This window comes from Crocodylus siamensis, chromosome 7 (genome assembly GCF_052110815.1).
Source record: "Crocodylus siamensis isolate JL-2025a chromosome 7, ASM5211081v1, whole genome shotgun sequence".
In the NCBI taxonomy this organism is placed as follows: Eukaryota; Metazoa; Chordata; order Crocodylia; family Crocodylidae; genus Crocodylus; species Crocodylus siamensis.
The window spans coordinates 823,266-842,320 of NC_143401.1; the positions used below are offsets into that span (position 1 = coordinate 823,266).

The 19,055-nt window shown below is 47.3% G+C and overlaps 2 protein-coding genes across 2 annotated transcripts; one reads left to right on the forward strand and one right to left on the reverse strand.

Moving 5' to 3' along the window:
- Positions 1-1,458: 1,458 nt before the first annotated feature.
- On the reverse strand, positions 1,459-8,651 carry SNIP1 (Smad nuclear interacting protein 1). The gene is made up of 4 exons (XM_090057358.1): positions 8,429-8,651; positions 7,375-7,477; positions 5,451-6,028; positions 1,459-4,780 (listed from the first exon to the last, which is right to left on the reverse strand). Exons 1-4 carry the CDS (start codon positions 8,584-8,586, stop codon positions 4,516-4,518), a joined length of 1,104 nt encoding a protein of 367 aa, XP_089913484.1. The 5' UTR covers positions 8,587-8,651; the 3' UTR covers positions 1,459-4,515.
- A 114-nt stretch (positions 8,652-8,765) lies between these two features.
- On the forward strand, positions 8,766-15,913 carry DNALI1 (dynein axonemal light intermediate chain 1). The gene is made up of 6 exons (XM_090058317.1): positions 8,766-9,085; positions 9,300-9,442; positions 9,810-9,979; positions 10,275-10,453; positions 12,905-13,069; positions 15,573-15,913. Exons 1-6 carry the CDS (start codon positions 9,005-9,007, stop codon positions 15,606-15,608), a joined length of 774 nt encoding a protein of 257 aa, XP_089914443.1. The 5' UTR covers positions 8,766-9,004; the 3' UTR covers positions 15,609-15,913.
- The last annotated feature ends 3,142 nt before the right edge of the window (positions 15,914-19,055 follow it).

A 19,055-nucleotide genomic window follows, 5' to 3' on the forward strand; every position in this document is an offset into this window, starting at 1 on the left:
TTAACTGAAAACCCCCAACACGACAGCCGCGCTCGCTCCTTCTTCCCTCGGGGCTGCCAGCTTCAAGTAACCTGCCTGAAGCCCACGTCGAGAAACGAACACGTTTCCGTGGGTCTATTCGCAGATCCTGTTCTGCGGGTTTTTTAGTTGAACGTAGTGTTTCTAGATAGCATTTATTTTTTTTTAATCAGTAATGGGATGCGAAGCCTTTGGGGAGGGGAGTGAAAGAAGCAGCATCCATTGGGAGGAGCCACGGGCGCGACGCACCGGGGAGACGAGCCGGGCAAGGGGCTAAGCGCCCGTCTCTGCCTGGGACCTCTAGGGCATTTACTGACGTGGCAGCCGTGGGTCACCCGCATCAGGTCCAGGCGCGATGCCCCGTGCCGTCTCTTACCGAGAGTTCAGGTGGTGGATTTGTACAGGATGATCCTGCCTCAGGCCGAGGGTTGGACTGGCTGCGGCCTCTGGAGCTCCCTGCCAGCCACGCAGCTCCCAGATTTGGACTCTGATTAGCCCAGGATAAAAAGGACCATGCAGCTGTAAGAAGAGCCAACAGCTATAAAGGTGGCACTTGGAAATGTGCAACAGCTCTAAGGCTGGTTTCTATCCAGTTTTAATCCGAACATGTAGCAGGTGCAGTGCGATTACCAGTGTGGACAGAGCTACACTGCTAGCCAAGTGTATGGTACTAGGACTGGTCCTAAGCAAGAACACATGGGGGGCGGCAGGACTCCATCCCCTACAGCAAAATAGCCCCTGCTCCACCCAGCATAGGCCAGTTCTTGGACACAGGCTTGTTAAATGCCTCTGGTCACTCAACATGGAGCAGTGGTACTGAAGTCTGCAGCCCAAAGTGGAGATTGTTTCCTGCACTCACTAGATCTCAACTTTTTGCACTCGAGGCACCCCTGGGAAGATGCCAGAGCTTCCATTTCACTTTTTTGCCTGCAGAAAAATAAGAGAGCTGGGTTTTTTTCTGGTGCAAAGACGTCAGAAAGCAGAGCTGTGGATTTGTTTGAAATCTCTGGGTTGTGCCCCCCCCCGACAGATCTCAAGGTACCCCAGGCTACTTCTGCACTCACTGAGCATCACCGCTCCAGCTGATTGCATTACCTCACCTGCAACAAGGTTTTTCAGCTGTACTCTCTAGCCTGCTCCTGCCTTGTGTTCCCATTTGATCCCAACCTCAAGTCCCACCTCTCTCAACTCAGACACCATCCACCACTGTAAGTGGAAGGGTGTGAAAAAATTTCACCTATTAAAATGTATGTTCAGTGGTGCTCCCCATCTCCTCCAAGTCACAAAGTGACAGTTGTGAGCTTGTTTGTTCAATACCTAGCACGGTACAGCCCTAATCCAGACTGGGGTCTCTGCACTAGTGCTGCATGAATAATAACACCCTTGTATTTGCCTTTTTGTTGATACCATTCAATCATAACCATTTAAAACTAAATTATAGAATTTTAATTTAAAATTAGTTCTATACATGTCACTTGATACAAACAACATACATTGGGAGCTTACTGTATGCCAGATAATGTGCCATTCATAGCGAGATGTACACACAACCAATCAAGGAGGATACAACTGGTGCACGTTTCCGCATACTGTGGCGAAACAAAAGCTTTTCTGTAAGCAAAATCTGATTTCAAATGGAAAAAACATTACAAAATATACATGCCTGTGCTGCTTAGGGTTAAGGTTAGCAACCAAATGGAACTACCTTAGAGATCATGTTAAAAAGTACGTGGTGTTAGTCCATTTGACATAAAACAAAGAGATGATGTTTGAAGCAATGCTTTAAAATTGCCAACTGCAAATGCCTGAAATGGAGCATCAGACTATATTGGCAGTTACCGAGTTGGCATGTGCCCTGACAGAGACAAGTCTAGCTCATACAAAAACAAGAGCAGAGAAATGGAAAAAATGACTGCAGCAGGACATGAAGGCCCAGTCTTCCAAACACTTAAGCACACCAGCTGCATAACAGTATGCAAAGTAAGGACTGTAGGTATGTGCTTAAGTATACGTAGAATGACAGCTTAAGTATTCAGGACCTAACATCAGGAGCCCTCGAGATTTTATACTGAAAAATAAGGCAAGAAAAGCACTTGGTTCTATTTGGGATGTTGCATTACAGCTAAAAATAGGGCTTTGGTTTTTATCACCATCCTCAACATTGGTGTACCGCAGGCCTTGAATTCCACCAGAACCAGCCACTTCGATCTAGGCTTAAATATCCCAGTGCAGGACAGCAATACCAGAATGGTAGTTTTGTGCTATTGTACACAGTGGTCATCAAGTCAGAAAAGGATTGTTCACAAAATAACCTGGTACATTATCCAGTGAAATTCCTAAATCTAGTACTGTACGCTTACGTTGTTTCCAGCCCCAGGACTGGACATTAATTCAGCATGAAGCCAGTCAATACCACTCCTGAACTAGGCTGACAGGGTCACAGTTGAGCAACTCATTTAGGATGTGCACAACAAAAAAGGAAACAAATCAAAAGAAGTATGAAAAGTCCTTTTTGGATTAGACAGCAGTTTCCTTCCCCTTTATATCACAGCCATGAATCTGTGAGTACTATGACACCTTTGGGAATGAGTAATGTATTCAAACAGGTTACGTTCATTAACAAGACAGCAGTGCTGAGCTACATTAAGTTTTACGCGTTCTGGTTTTTCCTAATGAGACAGAAAGCTTCAGCTGATGTTTTAAAATTTAAAATTAATTTAAACATGCTGATGATACCTGCTGGAGTGGGGAAGAGGGGAGGAAAAGGTTTAGAGGAAAATAGCTCATTTTTCACAGTGCCGTGGGTCAGCCATTTCGACTGTCCTTGGGCATGCCTACGATCCAGAACACATCAAGCAACACAGCCAGAAATCAGACGTGTGATGTTCAGTTAGCTGGGTGTAGCCACCACACTGGGGATTAAGCTACAAAAAATTATTTTGATTACCAAGTGACACGTGTTCCTGCTTAACCACACATCTCTTTCCCGCTTTTCCTTGCTAATGTAACAGTGACAGACAACGTACATGCTTTATATTAGCTTTTCCCCTCTCCATCTTTGAATTCAAAGGATTTCCTTTAAAATATATTATATTGATTTAAGGGAATATAAAGAAAAACCAGCATGGACACTAGAAAAATGTTACAGCTAAAAGCAGGTAGGGAAAAATTTACAAAAATTCTTTATTTAAAAACCCCAGAGCATATAAAGGTGATCCCACTATTCAAAACACATTCTTATACCTACCGTTTGAAAATCTGCATCACAACCCATATTTACACCATAAACCTTAGTTTTATGTGCATAATACACAACATAAGTATATACATAAACATATATATGAAGACCATATGCACCCATAGAACACAGATACAACTGAGGAAAATTAGTAACTGAAGTTATATTTCCTATATCACAAAGTAAAACTCAGGAGAGAAATGTTTGAATATAAGCAAATCTAAATGTTTCCAAGAAATGGACCTTTTTCTAACAAATTTCACAATGATAAAGTATTGACTGTTTTCTGTTTCATACAGGAGATGAAGAGTTATTTCAGACAAATGACGGTACAAAGTTTTCGTAAAGAATTTTAAAAAATAGTGCAAACTATGGTTGAAACACTGTTGTCACCACCTCAAGGAAACTATCGGTATTTAATGCAGCATCCCAGTGAAAGGACTTGTGGGGCAGTGGAGATGTCAAGACAACAATGTGATTAGTTTCAAACAAGACAGCCTCTGCCAGCCACAGTTTCAAGACACAGTGGCAACATGCTGCAGTAGACACCATGCCACAGTATCATAACCGAAACCCAAGGAAGCATTTCCTTGTTGTTTCAAGCTTCATTGCCTATTGCAAGTATTCTGGGGAAACGCCCATTCCTGAAGAGTCCTTTCAAAGCAAACTGCCTACTCAAATGAGAAACAGAAAACTGTGCATCATACCTGGCCTTTTAATAAACAACCCAGTCAATTCCTCTGCTACGAGATTAGTGTAAGCGTGCGATTCAACAAATCGTATCAAGTAACTGGATAGGTGACAAAGAATACCACTTTTTTCTACCCAGGATTCCAGTTAAGTGGTGATTTCAAATGGGTTGTTGACAAACAAATTTGTAAGAATAGCCAAAAAAAATTGCTATTTTGTTCTATAGCTTATCATTGTAGGACCTTTTTTTTTTTTTGTTACAATCTGTTAAATAACTTAGGCCCCAAGGCCTTCACTTCCAGGTGCCCACCTTCTTCGTTAGAGATAATCACCTTAAAACAAAGGTGGATTTCTGGATAAGCTTAACAAGGTTCTTAATGACAGAATACAAGTCAGTCAGGAGTTCCCCAAAACAAATTAAAACAAGAACTGATGAGCAACAAAGGAAAGACTTTAAGGCAATAAGCAGCATCAGTGCCATGATGCTCCAACATTCGTTACCAGTTTCAAGTTCTACTGCAAAAAAAAAAAAAAAAACCCAAAAAAATTTCTGGAATCTTCCAGATCCGTTAACTGTTGTCAGACTTCTCCTCTTCCTCCACTTCCTCCTCCTCCTTCGCATCTGCCTCGGATTTATCTGAAGATTCATGGAGAAGAACGTATTCCCTGCTGCTGAACCCAAACTTCAGCACATCCTTCTCCTTCAGTTCGTAGTAACGCTGAGGTTCAATCCGTTGGTTATTTAAGAAAGTACCATTGCCGGAGCCAAGATCTATGATATAAGGCCTTACTCTGCGGCCAACTGTACCATCAGCCCGTGTATACTCCACAAGCCTGGCAAAAACAAAAGACACCTCTTTACCTACAATCATGAAATGCATCCTGCCCTCTTCATGTACTCACATTTGGCCAACTGTTGCTAAAAAGCTCCCCGATTCCAGTGCTACTCCTTGCCTGGGCAGGGGTCTCCACGCCACTCTTGGAAGTGCCATGTGGAAGCGTGCTTTGCCCACTTGCACCAACCCTCAAAATGCAGCATCATCACCATCTTAGAAGAGCTCCAAGCGCTAACCAATGGGCGTGTCCCAGAGCAGTACTGGGCCACAAGCTGTGGGCTCCTCTAACATGGCAACATTGGATCACTTCCAGGACGTGGCTAATCCAGAGGGGCAGGACAAGTAGGCGAGGCATGTTTCTTGTATCACAATTCCCCCAAGCACAGCATGGAAGCAGTATAGACACACTCCAGCTACTGCACCAGCTCACGTGCATGCCCTATTTACAACCTGCCTTACTTAAAAGGTTGCTTGTGGTTAGATACAAGGAAAGACATGACTACTGCTTAAAACAGCATAGACTATTTGGCACTAGCATTCAGCTATTTCTGAAATAGGAGGTATCATCTGCAGATTTACTTGGATGAAAAGGATCTTGACCACCGACTGCTTTCACTTCTAGCCACCAGCATAAGCCTTCCCCCTAGATGGGTGCAGTGAATACATACCGATACTGAAACACAGCATGCTGCTTGGAGCAAGATGGATGGTCGATGGGGATATCGGCAATTCTTCGGTGCCGGCCCAGCAGGTAAGCACTCTGCCTGTGAATGTACATGACTGGGAGCACCTCGTCATTCTTAAAGGGGTAGAGACGCCATCGTTTCTTTGGAATCCGAGCTTCTGGGGGCTCACTGTATTTAATCACGACGCCGCGGAAAGTGTTTGAATCCTCTAGAAGTGCTCCAGACAGTTCAAAGCTTGGTTTCTCTTTGTTTGCTGGCTCCTTGTCTTTAGTTTTACTGTCTGATCTGCCAAGTTCAGGGTTGCTGTCCGTATTGTTCACTTCGTTCTTTTGTCTATTTTCCCGTCTTCTCTCATCGTAAAATTCCCTCTCTGCTTGCTGCTCACGGAGGTTCTGGGAATCCCTCTCTCTCTCGTGACTTCGACCTCCAGGTCTTTCACTGGAATTTTTCCTTCTGTCTGAATGGTCTCTGTGTCTGTCTCGCTCTCGTCGGTGTTCCTGTTCGGCCTGGTCTCTGTGCTTTCGTTCATCATGTCCTCTGTGGGAATGATCATCTCGCTCCTGGAACAAAAAGACATTAGAGTGACCTATTTAAAATTAAGGGAGAAAGAAAAGGCAAGGAATGTTGTTTAGTCTTTAGAAAAACAAATCACAATTTAATATGAGAAAACATAGAGACTTAAACACACGCTATATACAGACTTTTGCTGAATTAAGTTTTGATAACCTGACTGAATGAATGATCACTAAATAAAAATCATGAACTCAAGCTTCATCGATACAATACAGGCAGAACTGGTTTTAAATTAGTTTACTCTAAAATCGAAAGTTCCTTAATTCTTAGCTGTTCTGTATTACTGTAACTCATAAATGATTCAGGTGCCATCATGTTAGGTGCTGCGTACACAGAGGGCAAAAAGTAACATTGGCCAGCAGTTTGAAGTCTCAAAATAAAGTACTAGGCAACAAACAGCTCTGTCACTTCCACACATGGTAAAACACTAATTCAGCCAAATTTAACAAGTGTTAAATCACTGATATGTACTAACACAACACTTAGAAACACTCTCACATTTCTTTATTCCTTTTTCTTCTCATTTCCACACTGCAGAGACTTGCAGAAATCACGATTCCTTTCAGAGGTCTTCTGGCTCATCTTTTTACTTCCCACCACAAAACTCAGTAGCACACATTTGCTTATTATCCTAATACATCAACAACTTTAAGAGAATCTATTTGCGAATCACCTCATCTCCCCATGCACCAAATCTTGGGTCTCACACAAGTGCCACTGTTCCGCAATTCCAGTTGTAAATGTGATTAATGATTTAATCAACAGGACAAGAGAGGGAAGGATCTCCTTTACAAGAGCAAGCACATGCCTGTTTGGAAGCATCCTACTACTTTCTGTTGCTGTTGAGAGGCCCCACCCTAAGCTACACGCTGTGCTGTACCCCTACCCCCGTGTCAACACTATCCTGGAGAACTGGACCAGCTTAAAGGGAGAGGCTGTATGAGTGACAGAGGCCAGATTAACAGATAATCTCTGCAAGCACTCGAACATTCGAGGCAGAGTGTGTGATGGAGTTGGTTGTAGTTTTGCCCACTGCTACAAGACAACTACGTTCTAAACTTATGAACTATCCAACTATCACCTGACCCCCAGGTCTCTTTCCTGCTTGGTGCAGGGGACTGGACCCAATGATCTTCCGAGGTCCCTTCCAACTTTACAAACTATGAAAAAAAACATGGTAATCAAGTAAGAAACTAGTCGCCCCACCTTCTTCAGATCCTGTTCCTACAAATTAATCCGCACACCTACTATGGCTGCACAGAATCCCTGGGGCTTCAACAGGTTACAAGCAAAGTAATAAGCAGGATCAGGACCTCCACATTAAATATATTACCTGTTTTACTTTGACTACAACATGATGAGGGCTTCTGCTTCTTCGACTGCGAGGAGACTTGCTTCTTCGACTAGAGGATTTATTTTTTCTTTTGCCCGGTGATCTTAACAAAACAGAACAAAACACAACACAACTGAGCTGTTTGGCCCACGTCATGCAGAGACAAAGGACATTTGTGCAGAGGTTAAGCAATCACTGAAGCTTGACCTAATAAAATGGGCGTTAACAAACTGGAGGCTTCAGAGCAGAGGAAAGAGGCAGGTGAATGAGACAACCATGGGACGACAAAGCTGTCAAGGCGGCCGCAAAAAAGGCGACCATAAACGTCTCTCTCAAACGAGGCACTTTCAGTTGAAACAGAGATTTCACATGACTGTAAAGCCTCACCAGCCAGAAAGAGATCAAGCACTCCTGAAAAATGCATCCACACCGGGGCATGGCCAGGGAAGGACTTGGGCAAACCCTGGGGGCTGGAAAGCACCGTCGCCTGGCACTGCCATGGCCGAGAGGGCACACGATGACAGATGGGGAAGCAGAACAGTGCTTTGAACGGAGCGATTACAACTCACCTGGAAACCGGGAGAGGGTTTCTAGCCGCCGGGAGATGCTGGCCTCTTTCCAGTGCTTGACTGAGACCCACCCCCCGACACCTCTCCACAATTAAACGTTTTAAAGAACAATCGAGACCAGCGGCTCCTCATCCATGGCGCCGCCCCCACTGACAGATTTATTACAACGCCTTGACACGAGAAAGGTACCCAGGGGGTGCTCGAGATGGGATCGTTTTAAACCGGTCAGAGTCAGGGAGCTGCTGATCAGCGCAGTCCCGCGCACTGCTGATCGCTACACGACTGACGGATGGGGAAGGAGGGCAGTGCTGTGTTCAGTCGGGAAAACATGGACGAGGGGACAGGAAGTGAAACACGTCCCACTGCCCGGGTGTCCCCCCCGACGTAGACCTGCTCTGGCGAAACACGCGAGAAACAGTCTGCGGCCTCCGTAGCCACAGCTGACTCTCTGGGGGAAGGGAGGGGGGGGCGGCCCCGGGCGGTACCTGCTCGCCCTATCGCGCCTGCGGGCGGCCTGGTGCGGGCCGCGCCCCTCGTCGGCCGGCGGGGACTGGCTGCCGCGGGCCGAACGGGTGCGCCGGGGGCTCCGGGTCTCCTCCCGCCGCCGCTTCTTGCGGCCCTGCTCCAGCTCCGCCGCTTCCATGGCTGCGGCCGCGCCGGGCCTAAACACCGCGCCGCATCCGGATGCTGCTTTCACACTTCCGCTTCCGGAGGTGAACGGCAGCAATGGCCCATTTCCGCTTCCGGGGATGCCCACCGACCCGGAAGCGCTCCCGCTTGACCTCCCCCTTCACGGCGCTTCCGGGGAGCCAGGCCCCGCCCTGCGGCCCTGCCACAGGCCCCGCCCTCCCGCCGTTGGGGAGGGCAGGGCGCGTTCCGCCGCCCCCCGGAGAACAGCGCCAGCTGCAGCACGTGTGGACAGGGCCGCATTGCGCATGCGGCCTCTCCCATTCCCTCCCGGCGCGCTGACGTCACGGCGCCAGGGAGTTGCGACGCGCCCTGGCTGGCGAGTGGGGTTGTCATGGTGACCGTACACAACGCCGAGGCCTGGGACCGCCGCCATGATCCCCCCGCCCGACTCGCTCGTGCGCTATGAGACCCCCGCGCTCATCACCCGCAACGCGGACAAGCGGTCCCCCAAGGTGGGCGTGGAGGGGGGAGAGGCAGGAGGTGCGTGGGGGTGGGGGGAGTCTGAGGGTGCATGGGGGAGAGCACGGGGGGTCAGGGAGAGGTCTGGGGGGCAAAGGGAGGGGGCAGGAGGTGCATGGGGGGGAGGTTTGGGGGGGTTAAGGGGCCGGGCCCAGCCGGGGGCATAGTTGCAGCTCACACCCCCGTCCTGTCCCAACCTTTCCACAGGCACGGGCGCTGAAGACGAGCTCGCAGCCGCCGCCGGCGCCAGGCCCGGTGCCGCCCCCGCCCAAGCCGCGGTCTCCGTGCGCAGCAGCAGAGCAGGCGAAGCAGCAGACGGAGGAGGTGCTGAACTCGATCCTGCCCCCGCGGTGAGGACCCGAGGGGTGGGGGCTGGGCCGGGCTCTGGGGGGGTCACTGCCTGGCGCTCGTGCTGGTCCTGGCACGTGACCAGGCTTGTGGCCAGTCGTTCCTGCAGCTTGGCCAGTATCGACTGCATGAAGCATTTCTCACGGGAGAAACCTACGCCGGCTACTGCCTCAAGCAGGACACGTCCCTGGGTGAACAACACAGCTGTGAAACGAGCGGTTCCCATTTGCTCAGAGATCTGTTTGATTAAATCCCTTCAGGCAGGTCCTGAGCTGCTGCTGGTAGCGGCCAGTGTTTTTACTGGTGACAGGGCTATAAAGAAGGCAACGAATATGTAATAAACAAACATGTGCTGCTTTTGTGGTGCAGAGAATGGGTGGAAGACAATCAGCTCTGGATCCAGCAAGTGTCATGTACACCCAGCACTCGGATGGACGTGTTGCATCTGCAGGAAGAGCTGGACCTCAAGCTGCAGCAAAGACAGGCTCGAGAAACTGGGATCTGCCCTGTCCGCAGGGAGCTCTACTCGCAGTGCTTTGGTCAGTGAACTCCTCCCAATCCCTAGAAGTGCAAGCCAAAGGCCAATGGGATTGAGAGCAAAACACTGGAGGTGGCCAAGTAGATGAGCATGGGGGAATGGCAAATGGAGATCTCCCAGTAATATTATGGGCTGTAGTCCAGCCTTGGCCAGTTGGGAATGAAGGTTATTACCATCTACTGCATGTTGGGTCACCTGTTGGTCTCAGATTGGTTCCAGGTGTGCATGTGTTCCTATCACAATGCCCACATCTGTTTCCCCCTCTCATCTTCACTTGCACCCTTTTTTGCTTAAAGATGAACTTATCCGTGAAGTTACCATTAACTGCATAGAGCGGGGAATGTTGCTGCATCGGGTCCGAGATGAAATCCGAATGACCATTGCTGCCTACCAGACCCTGTATGAGAGCAGCGTTGCCTTTGGCATGAGAAAGGCATTACAGGCTGAGCAAGGCAAAGCAGATATGGAAAAAAAGGTAACTGGGGCTGCTCGCTCCAGTGTACACCTTTCTGCAAGCTCCAGTGTGCACCTTTCTGCACGGGGAGAAATGAGCTAACCATCATACCTTGTCTTTCAGGATCAGTAGATCACATTCTCCCATAGGTGTCTGACAGGTGTTTTAAAATAATCCCCATTTCTTACATTTGAGTCACTTTTCCATTTCACAGATATACATGTTATTTCAATTTTCCACTCAGTTCAGTTTTTTCTGGGTCCACTGGATGGCAGTAAAGATCATCCAAACAAACATCTGAGCTAAGGAGAATAGTCGGGGAAGCACTGAGGTCATGGAGGGGAGGGGAGCCAGGTGCCCAAGAAGAGTGGTTGTTCCTTAAGGAGACGATCCTACAAGCCCAAAGGGAGGTAATCCCAACACGGATCAAAAGGAGCAGGAGGGCACAAAAGCCTCCATGGCTCACCAAAAGCATCTGGGAATGTCTCCTAGCTAAAAGGGAAGTGCACACCCAATGGCAAGGAGGGGCCATCAACAGGGAGGACTACACCGCGGTTGCTCGGGGATGCAGGAGGGCAGCCAGGAAAGCCAGGGCAGAGATGGGACTGGGACTAGCTTCCCGGATCAAGGACAACAAGAAGTCCTTTTTTAAATACATAGGGGGCAAAAAGAAGGTACCGAGTAACGTGGGGCCCCTGCAGGACACGCTAGGAAATTTGGTCATCACACCAGGCGACAAAGCTAACCTATTTAACGACTTCTTTGCCTCCATTTTCCTGAGCAGGGACCAGATCAGCCCCCACACTGAGCCCTCCTCAGGCCCCAGGGTAGGTACACCCAGGCCAAGGGTCAGGGAGGATTTAGTCAGGGAATTTCTGGAGGGACTGGATGTATTTAAATCAGCTGGTCCAGACGATCTCCACTCCTGAGTGCTGAGGAAATTAGCTGAGGTCATTGTGGGACCCCTGGCACAGCTGTATGAACACTCATGGTGCTCTGGTATGGTGCCAGAGGACTGGAAGAGGGCCAACGTGGTTCCCATCTTCAAAAAAGGGAGGAAAGAGGACCCAGGGAACTATAGGCCAGTTAGTCTTACCTCCATCCTGGGTAAGCTTTTTGAGAGAATTATTCTGGTGCATGTCCAGAGGGTCTGGGTGGGAAGATTATGCTTAGGGGAACCAACACGGGTTCATTAGAGGCAGGTCCTGTCAGACCAACCTGGTGGCCTTCTGTGACCAGGTCACCGAATCCTTAGATGCAGGCGTACCAGTGGACGTAGTCTTCCTGGACTTTCGGAAGGCCTTCGACACTGTCTCTCACCCCGTTCTCATTAAGAAACTGGGGGACTGTGGTATCAGCACCTACACAGTCAGATGTGTCACCAGCTAGCTGGAGGGCCGCACCCAGAGAGTGGTAGCGGATGGGTCATTTTTGACCTGGAGGAATGTGGGCAGTGGGGTCCCCCAGGGCTTGGTCCTCAGGCCCGCACTGTTCAACATCTTCATCAGTGACTCGGATGAGGGGGTAAAAAGCACCCTGTTCAAATTTGCTGATGACACTAAGATGTGGCGGGATGTGGGTAAGTTAGAAGGAAGGAGTAGGCTACAATCAGACCTAGACAGGTTACAGGATGGGTGGATGAGAATAGGATGGGATTCAACACTGACAAGTGCAAGATGCTGCACCCGGGGAGGAAGAACCATCACTATACCTATAGGCTGGGGAACTCCCTTCTTGTCAGTACAAAGGCAAAAAGGATCTTGGAGTCATCACTGATGCTATGATGAACATGGGCCAGCAGTGTGGGGATGCAGTCAGGAAGGCCAACCGCACCTTGTCATGCATCCACAGATGCATCTCAGGCAGGTCCGAGGAGGTGATCCTCCCCCTGTATACGGCACTGGTCAGGCCGCAGCTGGAGTACTGCGTCCTGTTGTGGGCGCCGCACTTCAAGAGGGATGTGGACAACACGGAGAAGGTCCAGAGGAGGCCACCCACATGATCAGGGCAGGCCCTACAAGGAGAGGCTACGGGACCTGAACCTATTCAGCCTCCACTAGAGAAGGCTGAGGGGGGACCTAGTGGGCTGTTACAAACTAGTCATGGGGGACCAGGTGGCATTGGGAGAGTCCCTGCTTCCCTGAGCACGACCAGGAGTGCCTAGAAATAATGGTCACAAGCTGGCAGAGGGTAAATTCAGATTAGACATCAGGAGGCGACTTCACGGTCAGGGCGGCTAGGATCTGGAACTAACTTCCAAGAGAAGTGGTGCTGGCTCCTACCCTGGGGGTCTTTAAGACAAGGCTAGACAATCACCTTGCCAGGGTGTTTTGACCCCAGTACTCTTTCCTGCCCTGGCTGGGGGTCAGACTTGATGATCTGCTCAGGTCCCTTCCAACCCTATTAGCTATGAAACGATGTACTCCCAAAGTGTAACAATGAACGCAAGCAAGATCTGTGTTCATTTCAAAGATTGCAGAGTTGGAAGAGGAGAAGAGAGAGCTGGAAAGACAAGTGAATGAGCAAAAAGCTAAATGTGAAGCTGTTGAAAAACGTGAAATTGAAAGGCGGCAGGTAGAGGAGAAGAAGCATGGTGAGGAGGTCCAGTTCTTGAAACGAACCAATCAGCAGCTGAAGGTCAGTAAAGACACCCCCACTCTCAGCTGCAAGTGCTGGTGGGAAGATAGGGAGACATGGAAATATTGTTTGCGTCTGTTTCGCTTTCTTATTAAAAAAAAAAAGACCCAGTTCCAATATAACTGACACGAACATTGTGCTTTCCCTGAACCGTCAAACCTCCCCGCGCTTCTGTAGGAGGAAGACGATTGCAATAGTAGCTCAAGTGAGCCCAGCTTTCTGATGATCAGTTGGCTGAGTATGGAACACATTAGGCCCAGCTGGGGCTGAGATACAGAGACAGTTTAGGCCTACGAATCTTTAGGTGAACTTAGAGTTTGCACTTTAGCACTGACAGTTCCTCAAGGTCCAAGTTCCTGCATGCACCTGACTTGCGAGTTCTTAGGTGGCTGTGAGCAGAAAATACCAAGTCGCTGAGAATGCACTGCTCCCTCAAAGCCATTTAAGAACAGAACAGGATGTCCCATAAAGTCAAACCAGGACCACAGCGTGACTTTCTTTACTATTGGTTTGATACCTTGCCAGTTCTCTTTGCACCAAGAGACATGGTAAAGTGGACAGTTGCCAGCAGGATGAAACCCCTTTCTTTTGGTATAATAGAGCCTTTTCTTCCATCCTTATCCAAGACCTCACCCAAGAAACAGCAGGCAGTGGGAACTGGGTGCTAGGTATCTCTGGCAAGAGAGGCCTTGCTGTATGTTTGCAGGTCAGGAGGATTCTTGTTGCAAAGAACCTTAGAAAATATACTGTAATAGGGAACAAATCATAAAGTGACATTCCTTTAGTCCTTTGGTTTCCAGATAAGGAAGGGTACCAGGAGCAAACCCTTCTGCCTGGTGCATGCTAGAAACTTGCTGAGTGTTCAGAATGGTGCTTGTGCCACACATCTCAATTTACCTTGTGCTTCCTTCCACTAGCGGCCCAGGTAGGAGAGTAGCTCAGGTCTAAACGTATCCCATGAGTGAGTCACCACATACTTGTCTTTTCCAACCCTGTCTTTCAACAGCAAGAACCAAAATCCATGTGGGAACTGTCACTGCATTGTCTTAGGGCTTCCAGGCTCTATACATCATAAGGAGCACGAAGGCTGGAGCAGTGCAGACTCACCACCTAGGTTCCTAGGGTAGCAAGTGTTTGCTTGGATTGGTTCAGAACATATTTCTTGTGTTGTCATCAGTAGCATCCTTCCTCTTCTCCAGTTAGCTGCTGGTGAACACTGTCAGAGTAGGGCTGTAATGAAGACATTCTTCCTTTGGCTGTTGTGGATCATGGAAATCCCGTTCTCAGACAGAACAACTGTGTAACACAGTGCTCCTGTTTTGGCAATCAGGATGAAAGCAGGGCGTGTGTTAACTACTCCCAGGATAATGCATTTATTTGCATTTGAAAAATTAACTCATGCTTGTGGCAAAATGGTTTATTTAAAACAATGCAAAATCTTCCTGGACAGATCTAAATCTGTTTACTCAGCTCTCTGAGCTACTTGTCTTATCTTTGGCATTCCTTTGCCTTCTCCCGCCTACACCCTTAACTTGCTCAGACAATATCAGTTAACTTCAGACCATCTGGCACTGTCTGTGGATCCAAAGCACAGCAAACATTTGGCCAAGGATATCTTGCCACTAAATCCACGCAGCTCCCTTCAACTAGACTTACTTGAAAAGCTGTACATGGACCACTCACTGGTATTCATATCCTGCATGGCTCAGGAATGAGGGTAGTCTATGGGTCCTGTGCAGTTTTCAGCACAGGTTCCCTATGCATTGGTAGCAAGTTCCTTTACCTAGTATAGTAACTTATCTCCATGGCTTTAAAAAAACAACTTTGTTGTTCCCAGATACTTCTGTCCCAGAGTCGGAACTTGCATTCCAAACCCCACAGAGCCAAACATCTAACTTAGCAAACCCAGAGCATTATTTCAACAGCTTTTATTTAATTTCCTTTTCAGTGCTTTACATTATAAACCAAGCCTTTCATTGTATGAAAACAAGGCCAGCTCTTTTCTACTCATAACGCAACAAGTCTGCGTGCCAGGAATGAAAACCTAATTTATAAAACATGGAGCAAGGAATGAAATAACTAGGAATTATAAAGAGCCCTTTGGCTTGCTTCCCTGGGAGTATTGCAACAATCCCCCAGCATCCTCACTGTGGAACTAAAGCAGACAACTGATCGCTTTTCAACAGCATGGGGTTTATCTTTTAGATTAATTTTAATCAGAATTTAGGGTAGAGACAGATGTAACAATTGTTTCACTATCAAAGAATCCCATTGCAGCTGTTAGGTCTGCACGATTCCGTAACAGCACAAGTGCAGCAGAACTGCTTTAACTTTAACCTCACTTCATTCAGGATCAAATTTAGGTCAATTTTGCTCATATCACTACAGATACAAGTCAGATTGTGTAACAGTGGTTGCGCTTCTCAGCAGCAGCTCCCCCATCCATTTTCATATAGCTAAAATGTACACTTGTCCTTACCTTTAATATCCTTTTGTTTTGTAGGCCCAGCTTGAAGGCATCATTGCACCGAAGAAGTAAGTGCCATCGTGGTGCCCTTCAGAAAGCACTCACAGTTTGTTTTGCAAAACAAACAGTTCGTATTTGGTGACCAAGACTTGCCTCCTTCGGAACACGACCCTGGCTTTCATGCTGAAGGGTAACTGGAAACATTTTTGCTCATTGTCTTATAAGTTAAAGATTCAACTGTTTTTCTAATTACTGTGACCTCATTCAGCAGTGCCTGAGCATGCAGGTCTTGGAATGGGGAGCTGTCTGGGAATGGTCTCTGCGATTCTGTAGTTTGATCTTAAAACAATGTTTACTAATAAAGTTTTTTACCTTTGTCACTGCCTCTTCCAAGCTCTTATCCAGTATGTTTATACAGCATCCAGATGGAGCATACACAGACAGGATTCCTAGTAAGTGGGGCACCATTCATGTACTCATGTTCACAGAGCTAAGTATTGCTGTGGGTGGTGACAGATCCAAACTCAGGCCCCTGCCATTAACTCAGCACCCTGCAGCAACGTGCACAGAATGGTAGAGGGGCTGTCTTGCTTCACACTGTCTTCTGAGCTGAGTGTGTATTTTGGGGTGGGGATGGGGGACGGGAACTCTTTCAAACATGCTCCAACGTTGCTGTCTCATGGTATAAGCCCACTGCTTCGCCACGCACTGGTTCATTTCCTTTCAAGCAGCATGCCACCCCGACGCCTGATTTTGGCACTGCTGTCATTACTGAACCTTCTGACAAAGGTGCTTGTTGCCTCAGCACCTCCTTGCTTGCTACTTGCAGTTGCTACAAATGTAGTTTTGTGTATGACACCCAGCAAGGAGCTCTACACGCTGAACAACAATAGCACACATGCTGGCATGTGATCAGCCACAGCAGCAGCTGCCCTGCTTGACACGAGATCAGAAACTCTTCAGTTCAGGGAAAGGTGTTTGTACAGGCCCCAGAGAGCTCAGCCTGCATCTGGGTACCACTGCCATAACACGCTTGGACAGCCACTGCGCCAAGACTCCAGCAGCCAAGCCTTTAAAATCTGACTTAAGGACCAAAAGTAAAATCCTCAGAACTTCCAGTAACACCTGACCTTAAACATTGTAGATGACTACAGCTACCAGAAACATGCAATGCCTACAATCGTCACTGCAGGTTCTACCTGAATTTTGTTTGGGTTGGACCTCTCCTCTTCTACCTGCTGGCTAAATGAACTGTTCTAAATCTCGAGTTTGGCCTTGGATAATACTTACAGGTAGGAATCAGATGCTGGAACTAATCTCAGTGAAAAGTTAAAGAAAACTGGGAAGACATTTCTCATGAAGTTGGGCTGGATTTTCTTCCTCTAAAACCAGAAAAGGAAGTCACAAAATTAAGCCTCAAAAGGAAAAAGGCAAATTATGCAGGACCCAAATTCAGTGATTGGCACTTTCCATGGTGTGTTGAAAGAGTTCAATGTTAAAACTCAATTTGGACTCGACTCTCTCTTGGTGCCCATCCAACTATGTGTCGTCTTAAGTGGAGCAATTCAAACTTTTGCTTGAAGTGCTTGTATAACCCACCAGCTATATACAACCAGATGCTGGAAGGCAACTGATTTTAGTCATATGAATTTGATGGGGGGGGGGGAGAAAAACTTTCAGAAATTGCCAGATGACTTTTTAAGCAGGTCTTGTGACAGTCTGCTGAACACCAAGTTTCTGGTTACACTTTGGTAATAAAGAATGTCCTCTGTCCAGCAAATGAAGAATGAAAATTACCACAGGGTAAGAAAGCTAGTCATCCATACCTAGGATTTCACAGCACAGTGATATTTTCATCTCAGCTGAGGCCTGAATTTTTACTTTCATCTCTTATTTCTAATGGCAAAAGCAGAGGTAATTTCCTCAGAGACTGTTGAAATTGTGAGAGTTTTCTAAAGTAGTGAAAAGTCTGCATAGCCTTCACTTCAAACAGAAGGATGGAATAGCTTAGGGAAGTAGTTGTAAACCTTTTGAGACTCAAGACACCCCCTTGGAAAATGCCAGCTCCTTGCCTTCACTCTGAGTGCAGAAAAATGCTAGAGGAATTATTTTCTTGCAGAAAACTCAGCCAGTCCACCTCAGGTCAGAAAAAATGGTTTAAACATCTTGGATTCTTGCTTGAAATCTTAGGGTTTAGCTTGTGAATGACATATGCACACCTTATGATGGTAACTTTGTGTTACACCCCTGAAAGGATCATGCAGCACCCTGACTGAGGGATACACACCTGCATTGCTTTTGGGAGAGCAAACCTAGCATTACAGTCCCACTGGCTAAAGGTCCCGTGTGCTGATAACAAGTTCTTTACTCTCCTGCAACATCCTGAGGTCCTTTCTAGCCCTTTCTTCCAGAGTCTAAGACAATTCTTAGTCATTTCCTATCCGTTTTATCAACCTGTTTTTAAATGCCTTGCCATCAAGACAGTGATGTGTGTGCAGTCACTTGCCTTCTCCTGAAGTCATCAACATAATTCTGTACTAAGTACTGGGATTGGAGTGCTGTTGTAGCCATGATGGTACCAGAAACATGCAAGAGGCATAGATTTATTTATTTATTGGAGGGGGGTGATGTCTTTTACTAGACCAACTGTAATACTGTACACTTGGTCTAGCACTATAAAGTACTTTTCACTCTGAAAGGAAGCGGCAGCGTCCTGCAGCAATTGAGCACAAACTAACCTGGGAAGTTTTTTTGAAGAGATATTGAAAACCCAAACCGCCACTGGACAAGGGACAGCAAGTACCTCTCAGTCACTCTCCACGTTCTCTGAAGGGCTAGCCTGATCATCCAGTCTGTTCTGTGCTATCAACTGTTTCCTAGTGAATAGTGGCACGAGTCCAGCTTGGAGATGGAAATCTCCTTAGGGGACTAACAAGTCATTACTGACCTTATAAAACAATACTTCCTGATCGATTGCCTCAGTTTTTCCTTGCTCAGCTCTTCTCTAAGTCCTAATGCTTCCCAGGCTCCCATCTTTGCCAGAAATGCTCTGGAGTTCAAAGTTCCTGACAAACTGGCAGTGCTGAGCCTGGTTCACTAACCAAGTCACAGTCAACACGTGCACTACAAAGGGACTTGAGGTGTTTCGTCCCTTCAGGATCGTCCATGTTTCCAGGCCTGTTCATTGCAACAAAACCTAACAGCATACACAGGAACAAAATGCAGCTGGGGCCATCTCAAGCCCATCACTTTGGAAAGCTCCAGAGAACAGGAGTCCCACCAAGTTTAACCTTCATTTTGGGGCCAGCTTTCCAGAAGAGTCGCTTCTCAACCAGTCATGTTTTTCACCTTGAAGACATAAGAGCAAGCAAGCAACCTGAAAAGCTCTTAGGTTGAAACCAGCAGGGAAATTAAGACGAGATTACTTTAAACACCAGCGCCCACGCATCAGACAGCTTCCAACACACCAGAAGGCACGTACCATTCAAGAATCGTGTTGCCAAGTGTCCTCAGCAGCAA